At 41.6% G+C, this 14,536-nt stretch overlaps 1 protein-coding gene across 4 annotated transcripts in view; it reads left to right on the top strand.

Annotated features, from left to right (window-relative positions):
* The first annotated feature begins 998 nt into the window (after window positions 1-998).
* The window catches only part of NUFIP2 (nuclear FMR1 interacting protein 2), a 31,553-nt gene continuing 18,015 nt past the window's right edge, over window positions 999-14,536 (top strand). For 3 of the 4 annotated variants that reach the window (XR_005364721.1, XR_005364722.1, XM_038548340.1), the window contains exons 1-2: window positions 1,000-1,392; window positions 6,722-8,443. Coding sequence is in view for 2 of the 4 variants with exons in the window: in XM_038548340.1 (XP_038404268.1) it covers window positions 1,098-1,392; window positions 6,722-8,443 (2,017 nt within the window). In the remaining 2 variants the exon portion in view is untranslated. Of the gene's footprint in view, window positions 1,393-6,721; window positions 8,444-14,536 lie in introns of all 4 variants that reach the window. The other variant, XM_038548339.1, reaches the window with a different exon arrangement.

The following is a 14,536-nucleotide window of genomic DNA, read 5'->3' as shown; positions in this document are numbered from 1 at the left end:
CCCTCTCCAACAAAACGCTTCTCCTCCTTTCTGAGTAACACTCTCACTCACAATGTTCCTGACTAACCCTTGGTTTTAAAAAAAATAAGGTTGTGATGTGATAATGCAGGATAAATTAAATCAACATTACAAAATCAATGGAGCATTTCTTTAAATTCCAATATTTTCCATACATGCAATATTTTTTTAATTAATAGCTTTTAAAGTGCCCTCTCTCCTTTCACTCCTGAAACTCTTCATATTCTACAACTTATCTTGGTTCTACAGTGGACCTCACCTGGAGTTAAAAACAACAACAACAAAGCTACTTCACTGTTGAGTTTAGATTTTCATGCCTCCTGCTCTCCCTTGCCTCCAACTACAAAGAAACAATGATTTAAACCCTTTGTGCCCTTTTAGAAAATTACACAGATACCCCATTGTGGAACCCTATAATCCCTTCGTGGAAAGGAAGAGATTAGCATATGAATACAAAGCAAAATGAATCCAGAATACAAAATGATCTACTGGATTGTGAAGCTCTTGTATTCTTAAAAAATGTATTTATTTCCTCTTTTTGTATTGCCCCTTTAGTGGTTCTCAGGGTTAAGGGAACTGAGCTTCCCCTCTGATTACCCGGAAAAGGATTAAAAAAAAAAAAAAAGCTAACATTCTAGGAGGTGCAAAACCAACAGATGGCTCCCAGAGCCAGTGGAATCGCCAGTGGAATCTGCTACACTCGACGTGAGTTTGCTTGCGGGCGAGGAGTGTAGAAAGTGCTGTTCGCAGACTGCGCGGTGAAGGAGAGAAAGCGACAGAAGAGAGAGCCATAGTGCTGACGTTGAAGGCCCGGCCCTGTGAGGTTGCACGGGGTAAGTGGCGTTGGCCAGGAGGCAGTAGCGAAGGGGAAGGAAAGAGGATTTGGGCTAGGGGCGGGGCCTGCGGCGCAGCGTGCGTCCTGATTGCTGGAGCGCCGCTGCCAATCTCGCAGAATCGCTCGGTTAACCAGTGCGCTGGCTAGACGCGCTCAGATATACTGAGTGAGCCCTGAGAAGCAGTCTCAGATCCTGACGGTGCCGCAGCCCGCAGCCTCAGCCAGGGAGTCCCAGCCGCTTTCAATGGAGGAGAAGCCCGGCCAGCCACAGCCTCAGCACCATCACAGCCACCACCATCCGCACCATCACCCCCAGCAGCAGCAGCAGCAGCAGCAGCAGCAGCAGCCGCCGCACCACCACCACCATTATTATTTCTACAACCACAGCCACAACCACCATCACCACCACCATCACCAGCAGCCTCACCAATACCTGCAGCATGGAGCCGAGGGCAGCCCCAAGGCCCAGCCTAAGGCGCTGAAACATGAGCAGAAACACACCCTCCAGCAGCACCAGGAAACGCCGAAGAAGAAAACAGGTCTGGGAGGGAGGACGAGTGGGGGAAGGGGAATGGGGGTGGGGGGTAGAGGGGATGGGGGTGGGGCTGGATGTGGAAAGCGCGGACGCGGTCGGAGAGAGAGAGAGAGTGTGTGTGTGTGTGTGTGTGTGTGTCTCGGTGTCCTGCGGGTCCGGGGAAGCCCCCTTCCATTCTCCCAAAGCCCGGGCTGGGCCGCGGGGTTTGCAGCGCCCTCTCCTTCTCCTCGGCATGGGAGAGGCCCAACCAGGCCAGTGTGACCTTCTCGGCCCCCGCCCGGGCTGGAGGGAGACCTGCAGGGTCGGCCTTGGGAATCTAGCCTCATTATTCCTTTCCCGTTTACCTTCCTGAGGCTCCAGAGGAACCTGAATTTGGTGGCCCTGAGTTAGGGTGAACATACCCCCCCAAAGCCCGCGGGGTGTATCTCTAGAAGGCCTAGCGAATCTCGACGCGGGTGGTGTCGCGAGACCCTCTTGCAGGCGGCGAGGCGAGGGGGTAGGTGGGCAGAGTTGAGGAAGTGTCCTCCCTCACCCGCTACCCCAAGCCCACCTGTGGCCTTGGGGTTCCCCGTCTGGGGGGGGGCGGCCAGGACCCCTCGACTCTCGAGTCATTTCTACCTCTGCGCGCCTTTTCTGGGCACCGGACCCCGCAGTCTACCCTCGCGGCTCCTCCCGAGCCCGGCGCCCGGGCCCGCTCCCCCCAGAGCCGGCGCGGCTGGAATGTTCTCTCCTCCTCGCGGGGCCGCTTCCTGTCCGCCATGTTGGAAGCCGATTCCTGTCACCGACTCCGGCCCGCTGAGGAGCGGAGGGGGAAGGGTGTCGAGGGGGCTCGGCGCGGCGGAGCTGGGGGGGCTCAGGATCCCCACCCGCGGTCGCCTCCCACCCCCCGCCCTGCGGGGGCGCCGTCGCCCCCGGCCGTGGCCTCCCCTCCCCCCGTCGCCGGCCGGGTTGTGTAACCCGGTGGCGGCCGCGCGGCCCCGGGCGGGTCCCTGGGGTGAGGGGCGGGGGCGGTTGGGGTGGGGGAGGGAAGCGGCCACGAGGGGAGCGGCCTGCAGCGGGCCCCGCGCGCCAGCGGCCGCGTTTCCCGCTCCCGGGTGCGGCGGGAGGCGCGGGCGGTCCGGGTGGGGAGCCGGCCTCGAAGTGGGGCCGGGAGGAGGAGGCCGCGGGCGACTGCTGCGGCGCTCCTTGGGGCAGGAGGGCTGGGGGCGGGGGGGATACATTTTGGGTAAAGGCGGTGCCTGAAGGCCGGGTGGGGTACCCAGCGGGAACCAGGCTCCCCGGTCACGAGTTTCTCTGCCACAGGAACCTCGTCTCCTGCCAGGTTCGCTCACGACTCCGCCTCTCAGGCTTTCACTTGGGCCCTCTCTTCAAGCAGCTCATTTTTACAAAAAAAGCTTGTTCTAGCTCCCTCCAGTCCCCCAGCATTTACCTTCTGGGCTTGGGTGTAGCGATTTCGAGGAGAGGGATTAGAAAAATGATCGGATGGGGTAGAGGGTGAGTTTTTTTGACCCCTATTTCTTGTCCTTAAGGGAGAAACGAGGTGGCTCATCCATGAGGTTGGCTCACTACCATCTTGCCTCAGACGAGGCTGTTTTCCATTTTTAAAGGAAAGGTGTTTTCCTATTTTCAAATTGATACGATCCCCAAACTCTTGATTTTCACAAATGTTAAATTGAGAGTAAAAGTAATTTTAGAAGACATTTGAGAAGAAATGAGCTTAAAACCTTGGAATCAGGCAGGGTTTTTTTGTTTTGTTTTTTGTTTTTTTACAAATTAAAGGTTCTTTGTAAATTAAGAAATGAAGGGAATGATAAGAAAATGTTAAACCCAGCAAATCAAATGTGATGCAGTTACTGAGAGCTGGAGAAAAATTCCTATTCTATTGAAGATTTAATGTAACTTGAAGACAAATTGGAATGCCAGATTTTCCACTTCTGGGATGGGTAGGGACATCACGTGTGCAGTAGAAATGAGAATGTAAATGTATTGAGTATTTAATCATAACAGATTTGAAACAGTTTGAAACTATTAGAAAGTATACAACATTAAATGTTTTAACGTTAGGTCTTTTTCAACTTAGAGGAAAGAATCTTGCTTTATTATGGTTGTGTGGAATATAAAGCAGTATTACTGTTCACATTGGAAAATTTTGAAACATTGCTCAGGTATTATACCCCTGCAAGAATCTCCTCTACAGATAGAAACAGCCCCTGAACCATTCAAGGTGGTATTCTTTAAATTAATAGGTCTATCCTGGAAGAGGATAAAGAGGGGGAAACTGGGTTTAGCAATTTTGTGAGAATGTAAACAATTTGGGATAATAGTTTTCCATGTGTGGCCTGGTCGCAGTACTGTTGCTTCAACATGTGTAATACTAATTTACTAAGAAAACTTAGGACTTTTTAAATATATCTAATATGTTGAAGTGGGCTTTTATGACCCATTACCCATAAACCTATAAAGAGGAACCTGTTTCTTTTTCCAGAAGAGGGCACTAGAGAGGGTCAGATGTGTTCAGTATTTTCGGTTTCTATTCCAAAAGCTAGATTTATCAGTACTGAAGTTTTGCAGAGTCCTTTTGAAGTAGGGTTAGATGCTTTAGCACAGCAAACCTAAATAATAAAAGTACAAGGAGCCCTTTGATTTCTTTCAGTAATTCTGTGGTATTTGCATTTTTCTTAAATACCTAAGTTTTAAAAAGAAAATGTCCCTGGTACACTTTGCATTCCAGCAAAGTTGCTATGGAAAAAATTTTAAATAGTTAGAATGAGCTGTTGTTAGCCTAATTGTTATTAAAACATGGGAATGTAAGTATAGTGGCTTTTGAGCTGTTATTAAATTGTTTGGTGATTTCTGATATTGGAGCCACTAAATACTAGTAATTTTAGGAAAAATTATTCTGGTTCACTTAAAAGTCTTAGCTTTGGTCCAAGTTAGTTTGGACATTGGGGTGGGGTTTTTTTTGTTTTTGTTTTTCCTTTCTAAAATTGCTTTCTTATCTTTGAGAAAGTTATGGCTAGTGGGCCCAAGAGTCCAAACCTTTGTTTAGCATATTAGGTTGTTAAGTGGTATATGTAGTTTTCTTCTTCTTAGTCTAGAGATGTACACAGGTAAAACTTGCATCTGTTAAAAACATTGATAGCCTCATTTTAGGAACTAGTTGCTTTTCTGAAGAAAGAAAAACCTTTCAGAAAACATCCTAAGCAGCGATCTTTTAGTAGTTTCATAGCTAGAATTTTTCCACCTAAAGTTTGATTTGAGTAGCTGTCAGAAAAAACCTCTTTCAGCAGCCAAAAAATTTAAAATACAACTACATAAATTAGGGGCTTTAGCAAAATATAGTTTTTATGGTACAACTTTTGTGCCACTCAATCTTAGGAATGATTATAGTCTTGAGTTATTTTCTGAAAGTACAATAGAAGAAAATGCCTTGCCTTTATTTGTTCATTCTTCGTGTCCTTTTTCTCTGATATAGAATGAGTGTCTTAAAATAAGAGTAAATCCTGTTGTTCATCTTCCCAGATTATGCTCTAGATCACATAAAATTCTTTTAAAACCATGGTTCTCAAACCTTTTTTTTTTTTTTTTTAATTATTTATTCATGACAGAGAAGAGAGGCTGAGACATAGGCAGAGGGAGAAGCAGGCTTCTTGCAGGGAGCCTGATGTGGGACTCCATCCCAGGACCTCAGGATCAAGCCCTGAGCTGAAGGCAGATGCTCAACCGCTTACCCATCCAGGCATCCCTGGTTCTGAAACTTAAAAAAAATCTTAGATCCTTTATGCTTTAGAATGCACAAAGAGCTTTTACTGTGGTTATATTTATTGATATTTGCTATGTTGGGAATTACAACAAAATTTCAAAACAAGAATATACACCTCACATTCCTTTTAGTCTTCATAGGCGGAAGGCCTGCAAGGATGAAAGTGACAAAGGCAAATTATTTGGTATTCTCATTGGACACCCCTCCCTAGCCCCCTGAAAAGCTGCCTTAAATGAATGTGTGTGTATCTGTTTCTAATGATTTGACCTCAAAAGGCTTTGGGGAACATTTCACAGAAAGACAGATAACTAATACCATTATTTTACTGGTAAGGAAATATGAAAAGCTATTGTTAGCCTAATTGAATAACGTATAGTAATAAACTTCATGGTAGTTGAAGGTCTTAAACTTGAACACTGGGGATCCCTGGGTGGCTCAGCAGTTTAGCCCCTGCCTTCAGCCCAGGGCGTGATCCTGGAGGCCCCAGGATCCTGTCCCCCATCAGGCTCCTTGCATGGAGACTGCTTCTCCAACTCTGCCTGTGTCTCTCCGCCTTCTCTCTTTCTGTGTCTCTCATGAATAAATAAATAAAATCTTAAAAAAAAAAAAAAAAAAAACTTGAACACCATAACACTTTAAAATTAGGTACCTTTCATTGTAGTTTTGCACCACAAGTGATGCAGTATTATGTAGTGATAGGAAACCATGTTATAGGCAGCCTGGAGTTCAGATTTCCAGTTCTCTACTTTGTGACTTGGGCAAATTAATTTCTCCAGTCTGCTTACCCAGATGTAAAATGAAGAAAATATATCTTAGAGTTAAAAACATTGGTATATAGGTGTTTTGGTTTCATACATTGACAGAATGATCTAATGTCTGGGAAATGTCAATAAATTTAAGACTACTGTAGGAAAAAGTTCACAAGTATTTGATTTTTGTTTAGCGGAATGCAGTAGAAAGAAACTGCTTATGGTGACTACCAGCCATTCCTGGTTTCATAGAAAGGGATTTAAAAAATTTTTTTTAAGGATTTTATTTATTTGAGAGTGCGTGGGGGTGGGGTAGAGGGTAGACTCCCCACTGAGCAAAGAATCTGATGTGGGACTCCATCCCAGGACCCTGAGATCAGAGCCTGAGTCAAAGGCAGACATTTAACCAACTGAACCACCCAGGCACCCCTAGAAAGGGATTCTTTAACTTCCCTGTAATACATAAAATTAACATACTGGCATAATTTGATTTTTACCCAGAGGGTAGCCCTGCTGTTAATTGTAAAGGAAATTTTATAACAGCCTTGTGAGAACAATGGGGAAGTTGATTTGTTAAATGAGAGGAATTAATGGCATACTGCTTAAGTTTTTTGTGACCTCAGACTTTGGTTTGAAACCAGCTTGTTTCAGTTTCTTGCTTGGTAGACTTCTAATCAGTAATATGGGGTTCACAAGTGTTTTCTTGTAGTTGTGAAATAACATAGTCAAGTTAATATGCTCATAGCATAGTCTCTTTGAATGTTAGGTATTACTGTAATTTATATATTGTAAAAAAACCTTTTTTTCCCCCCTCTCTCTAGGCTATGGTGAATTGAATGGTAATCCTGGAGAAAGAGAAATATCTTTAAAGAGCCTGGGTTCTGATGAAGCTACCAACCCTATTTCCAGGGTGCTCAATGGCAACCAACAAATTGTAGACACTAATTTGAAGCAGACTGTAAAGGCCAGCACCTTTGGGAAAGCAGGAATTAAAACCAGGAATTTCATTCAGAAAAACAGTATGGACAAAAAGAATGGGAAGTCTTATGAAAATAAATCTGGAGAGAACCAGTCTGTAGACAAGACCGATACTGTAGCAATTCCAAATGGTGTTGTAACAAATAATTCTGGCTATATTACTAATGGTTATATGGGCAAAGGAGCAGATAATGATGGTAGTGGATCTGAGAGCGGATATACCACTCCTAAAAAAAGGAAAGCTAGGCGCAATAGTGCCAAGGGTTGTGAAAACCTTAATTTAGTGCAGGACAAAATAATGCAACAAGAGACCAGTGTCCCAAACTTAAAACAGGGACTTGAAAATTTCAAGCCTGACTACAGTGAACAAAAGGGAAATCGAGTAGATGGTTCAAAGCCCATTTGGAAGTATGAAACTGGGCCTGGAGGAACAAATCGAGGAAAACCTGCTGTGGGGGATATGCTACGGAAAAGCTCTGATATTAAACCTGGTGTGAGCAGCAAAAAGTTTGATGATCGGCCCAAAGGAAAGCATGCTTCCGCTGTTACCTCCAAAGAGGACTCGTGGACCCTATTTAAACCACCTCCAGTTTTTCCAGTGGACAATAGCAGTGCTAAAATAGTTCCTAAAATAAGTTATGCAAGCAAAGTTAAGGAAAACCTCAACAAAACTGTACAGAATTCCTCTGTGTCACCATCTTCATCTTCATCTTCTTCGTCTACTGGGGAAACCCAGACCCAATCTTCAAGTCGGTTATCCCAGGTCCCTATGTCAGCGCTGAAATCTGTTACTTCGGCCAACTTTTCTAATGGGCCTGTTTTAGCAGGGACTGATGCAAGTGTATATTCTCCAGGGGGTCAGCCACTGCTAACTACTGCTGCTAATACTCTAACACCCGTCTCTTCTGGGACTGATTCAGTTCTCCAGGACATGAGTCTGACTTCAGCAGCTGTTGAACAAATTAAATCTAGCCTTTTTGTCTATCCTTCAAATATGCAAACTGTGCTATTGAGCACAGCACAAGTGGATCTACCCTCTCAGACAGATCAGCAAAATCTGGGGGATATCTTCCAGAATCAGTGGGGTTTATCATTTATAAATGAGCCCAGTGCTGGCCCTGAGACTGTTCTTGGGAAGTCATCAGATCATAAAGTGATGGAGGTGACATTTCAAGGGGAATATCCTGCCACTTTGGTTTCACAGGGTGCTGAAATAATCCCCTCAGGAACTGAGCATCCTGTGTTTCCCAAGGCTTATGAGCTGGAAAAACGGACTAGTCCTCAAGTTCTGAGTAGCATTCTAAAATCTGGGACTACTAGTGAGAGTGGAGCCTTATCCTTGGAACCCAGTCATATAGGTGACCTGCAAAAAGCAGACACCAGTAGTCAAGGTGCTTTAGTGTTTCTCTCAAAGGACTATGAGATAGAAAATCAAAATCCTCTGGTGTCTCCTACGAACACTTTGTTAGGCTCCGCCAAAGAACAGAGATACCAGAGAGGCCTAGAAAGAAATGATAGCTGGGGTTCTTTTGACCTGAGGGCTGCTATTGTATATCACACTAAAGGTAATTCATTTGTTTTTATATAAAGATTCTTACATAAATTTAATAAGCATTTATTAACTGGTGTATTAAGGGTAAATTTTGGAAGTTTTTATGAGATTTTTTAAGAATTTGGGAACTAAGTTGAGAACAGTGGATAAGCAGTAGATAAATTAATTCAGGGTCTTTGGAAATAGTACTATTTAGAAGGAATGTTCACTTTCAACTTCAAAATGTTTATATATTCACACAAACACAAAAGTACTTGACTTCCTATACCTGCTTCAAAGAATGAAGAGGGATGGGTTGGTGCCCAGAGGGATGACATATTTTCTCATGAGTTCTTTTTAAAAATTTTCTTTGAACAGATGTTTCCTCTCCTTTGCTTTTTATATCATGTACTTCTTTATTAGTGAGCTCACTTGATAGTTCTAATTTGTATAAAATGAGTAGGAGCAGTGTTTTTGAGGAGGAGTCCAGAAAGATGGAGTGTCAAACTATTTCTTCTCTTCCAAGAAGGAATAATGCGTGCTAAGTGGTAACTGGAAAATAATTTTGACAATTGCAATGGCAGGCTCAATTAGCAATGTAGGAACCAGGCTCTTGGGGTCTGTACTTTTCATAGCCCCAAAGCCTCTGTTAAAAAAGGAATCATATCTTTCAAGTTCCATGCTCATAACTTTAGAATATGGTTTATTTGTGTCTTTTTTTTTTTTTTTTTTTAATTAAAGTTTATTTCAGAGAGAGTGAGTATGGAGAGGGGCAGAGGGAGAGGGACACGGTCAGACTCCCTGCTGAGCCGGGAATCTGACATGGGGCTCAGTCCCAGGACCCTGAGATTAACCCACTGAGCCATCCAGGCAGCCCTTTGTGTCTTAAAGAAAAATTTACTGTATGGTATAAACTTATTTAAATCCCTACAGCAAATAATGAGTCTTAGTGAATGATGTTTATAACCTTGGTACTTTTGAGAATGGTGGTTTTTTCAGTCTTCCACTTCGGTCTTCCCCTAGTCCCCTAACAGAAATTTATACCCCATGCATGCATATGCACACCTCAGATATGCTGCACATTCCCATTTTTAACTGGCTCATTTAGGCAGAGACTTGGAGCTGCTGGGAAGGGGCAGCATATCAGATAGTGGGGATGAGGTAATTCCCATATTCTCCCTGGAAGGATCACTGCCTCAGAGATGAATAACAAAGCTATTTATGTGACTTTTAAGCAGATTGCCTCCTCTGCATACCTTTCCTTATCTGCAAACTGGAAGACATTAGTAAAATGAACAGATGTCCTTTTCTATTTTTCTTCCTTTAGAAAATGGGAGTAAGTAGTAGTATTACCTTATGGGAGTTTAGGAGTAGAAATCCTGGCAGATAAAATTACCTGTCTGTACTTTTTTTCTCCAGCACTGCTGTTGGGAAGTAAATAAATTAATTAGGAAGTGGATGTTTTTAGGAAAGTTAGGACAAAAAAAATTACTTATTTTCTTAAGACTTGTAGTTAATTATAAGTTGGTTCTGCTGGGGGAGTTGGTGTTTTTGGTGATATTTTCTGTGCTATCTGCCCACCAGAGACCACTACTGGGAAAATCTTTACCTGAATATTTTGTATGGGTAATTAGGAACCTGAAGGAATATCTGGTTACGTTCTTCCACAACCTGCAAAAAAGTTTGGGACAAGATGTTCCATGAAGTGGTTGTTGGCTGGTGTTTTTATATGTTTTTATTACGGAGAATTGTAAGCCTTTTTAAATGGGAGTAATAACTCCTATTTATTTATAGGTATTCTGTATGCATTTTTCCTATAGTGACACTAATTAGATCTGAAATTAGTGGTATTTAAATAAGCTAAATGCCCCTACCTGGATGCAGTTATATTTAGTTTTGCTGATATTACTGAAAGATTTGCTTTAGTAAAGTGCATCAATTTGAGTTTCGTAGTTGGGTATTATTGAGATTTAATTGGTATTGATTGTTTTTTCCCCCCCTAACAATGGTTAATGTTCAGTTCAGTTAGTTCCCAAAGTGGCAAGTTCTTTGAATTCCTGCCAAATGTGGATTGGTTCATTAGGTCACTAATTTCTCTTTTCTGTGAGTTTGTTTTGAACCACAACCTTTTCAAGATCTGAAGAACTTTCTCATAAGTGAAGGCTGGCCTTTTTTTTTTTTTTTTTTTTTTTTTGAGTTGTTTTAAACTCTAAAGGAGGTAATAATCAGTTGGGCTTATTAGACTATCCTTTAAAAGAGCACTTGTATTTTCTTGGTCCTTTAGTGAAGTCTTCTCTTTAAATGTTCAAAAGCAGTCACTTAGTGAGTTAAAGTTAGGCTCAGAAATAGAGGTTTTTATGCATACCTCCTTACTTTAAAAGTAAGCTCCTCAACAACTTTATTTGGAAATAGTAGATAAGAGAGTGCTTAGTGTCAGTTGAGCAGGAATGGTGCATTTTTTAGATTAAACATTAATTACTTGCAGCCTTAGAAATACTGCAGATCCTTTGAAAATCTGAATATTCAGTACATTTGACGATAGGAAATAAAGATACTATGAGGCATAAAAAAGGGATTGGTGGGAAATCTAGTTCTTGGGATTTTTCTTTCAGCTTTTGATATATATTATGCTATTAATTTTTCTTAAGAAATGGGAGGGTTAATCTTTTTATTATCTAGGGGAATATTGTACCATTACATAGCAGTATTAATATTTATGGTGAGATGTAAGTCCTATTTTCTATTTCTCTCAAATGGCACTTAAGGGGCATTTATTACCTTAAAGTAATAGCTTTTTAAATTAACTATGAAAAAATTGATACTCAAAAGTGGAACCTATAATGAACCTCAATGTACCCATTGTCCAGCCAGAACATTTAGAAAGTATTCATTCTTGTTTAACCTATCTACCTTCGCACTTTATTTGGTAGGAATTTCAAAAGCAAATTCCAGGTATCCTAACATTTTGCTAGTTGATACTTTGGTTATGTTTGAGTGATAGCTTTTAATGCACCTACCCAGGACATAGAACTGTTACCTCCTTTAAAGCATTTACTTTTCAAAGGCTTGTAACACTAGACTCAACTTTTTGAGGTGAATCTTTGGTTTTGAAATGGTCATTTGAAGTCATTTGATTCAAAAAGTCCTTTGAAGACAAATCTGTTGAAATAAGGTAGGTTGATGTGAGTCGTGTGTTTGGTCAGTGTTCATTTAAACCAGGTTGATTTATCTTGCCTAACTAATACTGCACGGAACTTCATCAAGTATTCAGTGCTGATATTTTGGAGTATTTATTAAAAAATAATTTAATATGGTAAATTTTACCCAGTATGTAGAGATGCAAGGGAGGATGAATAAAATAAGAGAGAGGGCAGCCTGGGTGGCTCAGAGGTTTGGCGCCGTCTTCGGCCCAGGGCATGATCCTGGAGACCGGGATCGAGTCCCATATCGGGCTCCCTACATGGAGCCTGCTTCTCCCTCTGCTTGTGTCTCTGTCTCTCTCTCTCTCTCACATAAATAAATAAAATCTTTAAAAAAAATAAAATAAGATAGAATTCTTGATGGTTGACGTGGATCAACATGACAGTTACCTAGTAAAAAATATCCTTGAGGGAACACTAGGCTTTAGTATGAAACTTTAAGAACTTGTTTCTGTGTTACTTCTATAGGTTATTAGCATAAATGACTTGAGGCACTAGATGTGGGCTATACTCCGGATAAAAATGTAGTGGTTCTCATTGCCAGCTAGGATTGGGAACTCTTGAGTCTTAGAGAGCTTTCCTCAGTTTAATCCTACTTTTCTGTTTTCTGCCAGAGTTGTGCAGTAATATACGTGTGTGTGTAGTGTATGTTTTCCTTTCCCTTATAATATAGGCAAAGTACTTTGCTTAGTTATATAAGACTTTGGCAGGGTGTGTCTTTTTCTTTGAAGAACTTAATTAAGTAGAGGAGAAAACAATACACAAGTTTATAAGGATTTTTTAAAGGTCATATGGATCAAAATAGGGGATTTTAGTGGAAGAAATTTTTTTTTAATTTTTTAAAAAAATTTTTATTTGTTTATGATAGTCACACAGAGAGAGAGAGAGAGAGGCAGAGACACAGGCAGAGGGAGAAGCAGGCTCCATGCACCGGGAGCCCGATGTGGGATTCGATCCCCAGTCTCCAGGATCACGCCCTGGGCCAAAGGCAGGCGCCAAACCGCTGCGCCACCCAGGGATCCCTGGAAGAATTTTTAATGGAGTAAAGGTGGGAAGAGTTAATGCAGCCTGTGTTTTCCTGGAGGCAGCAGCATTTAAACTGGGTTTTGATGGATAGGAAAGATTTTTTGACTTAATGGAAATGCAAAGAAGAAGATAATAGATAAGTTGGAAAATCCTGAGTAAATGTAAATATTGGAAGGGATCTGCTTTGGATGTGGTGAAAGGACATAAGAGAAGGAAGGTAAGTTGCTGCCAGATCATCAGATTAGTCTGGAAGGCATTGAGCATCAGGGAGCTGGGCTGGGGGAATGGAGGTGACTTAAACTGACAGAAGACTGGAGTTTTAATGCTTCTATTTCTAATTTCTGTGTACCTAAAAAAATCATGTCATTTTTAATCACTTACCTTATAAAATAAGTGTATCAGCCTTTGTTTTATTCTATCAGATTGTACTAAAGTGCTTTAAAAATTAAGTTGGTATTGCTGACTTGCATTCAGGTAGATTAATGTGGCATCAGTTTTGTGTTTTTTTTTTTTTAAGATTTTATTTATTCATGAGAGAGAGAGGCAGAGACATAGGCAGAGGGAGAAGCAGGCCCCATACAGGGAGCCCAACGTGGGACTGGATCCCCGGACCCCAGGATCACACCCTGGGCCAAAGGCAGGCACTAAACCGCTGAGCCACCCAGGTGCCCCTGTGGCATCAGTTCATAGGGTAGATTGGAAGCCATTTTTCTGATGAATTTTTGGAATAGCCCAGGCAGAGAAATAACAAGATTTTTCCTTTTGTGTTTGCAGCCATAAGAATGTATTAGTTATCTGAAAATAAAGAAACGTTATTAGAAAAAAAAAAAAAAAGACTTCAGGTTTGGCAATGAGGAAGCTGATCTACCGGGTATGAGGAGATATGAGACAAGTTATGGTTAATCTGTCAAAGGGAAGGGGGAGTATGTATAAGGTTACTTTGGTTCACAGAAGGATCTGAATACTAATTTTTTTCTTTCAACACAATGCTGAAAAAAATATTTTCACCTTTACTGCATTTTATTATTACTGTGATGGTGGCATCACAGCTATCTTTCTCATAATCTTAGCAACAGGTGCCTGCTGATTTGACTGATTTCAGCCCTAGTTGAATTTCTTGTGAAATCCTTTTTTTCCCCCAGTGCTTACAAATTTTAGCATCCACGTTAGGATGCTTGATTTTTCATTATGTCTGTGAGTGCAATAGTAATGAATTTACTTTGGTGTTAGTCTGAAAGGTAACTTGTAAGGAATTTATAGAAGGTAAAATTTAACCCCCAAATTTTATTAGCTTACATCCTGTAGGTGAGGGAAGTAACCACCCATGCTATAAAAGCAGAAATTGTTGATTACTATCTTAGTAGTAGCAGTTGCGTTCTAAGCAACTTGAATTTTATATTTTTGCCTTAAAAGTAAACTAGATTAGAAGTATAGCAGTAGCAATGAACCAGAATCCAAAAGCAAACCCTTAAGCTCCAAGTTTCTAATGTATGTATTTAGAGGTAGTTCAGACAGTTCTATTTAGTCTGGTTTGGTGTAGCTCCAAATTGGGAATATAAAGTTAAAATAGATGCAATGAAGAATTAAGCATCTGAAAAGGTGATGATTTCTAACTATTTCAGTCGAGTTTACTTGAACATAAGCTGTTATTGGGGTGCCTGGCTGGCTCAGTCAGTAGAGTATGCAACTCTAAGTCAGTCTCAGGTTGTGAGTTCCAGCACACCCTGAATGTGGGGCTCGAACTCAAAACCCTGAAGCCAAGAGTCGTACACTCCACTGACTGAGCCAGACAGATGCCCCTAAAAAAAATTTTTTTTTTAAAGAAAATACAATGTTAACTCTATGGGTGTAGTTAAAATGGAAAATATCATGGAGAGAGATTCTGACTGCCTTCTTTGCAA

This window comes from Canis lupus, chromosome 9, assembly GCF_011100685.1.
Source record: "Canis lupus familiaris isolate Mischka breed German Shepherd chromosome 9, alternate assembly UU_Cfam_GSD_1.0, whole genome shotgun sequence".
NCBI classification, from domain to species: Eukaryota; Metazoa; Chordata; class Mammalia; order Carnivora; family Canidae; genus Canis; species Canis lupus.
The sequence above is the reverse complement of the archived record's forward strand: the minus strand, read 5'-3'. Positions and strand labels throughout refer to the sequence as shown.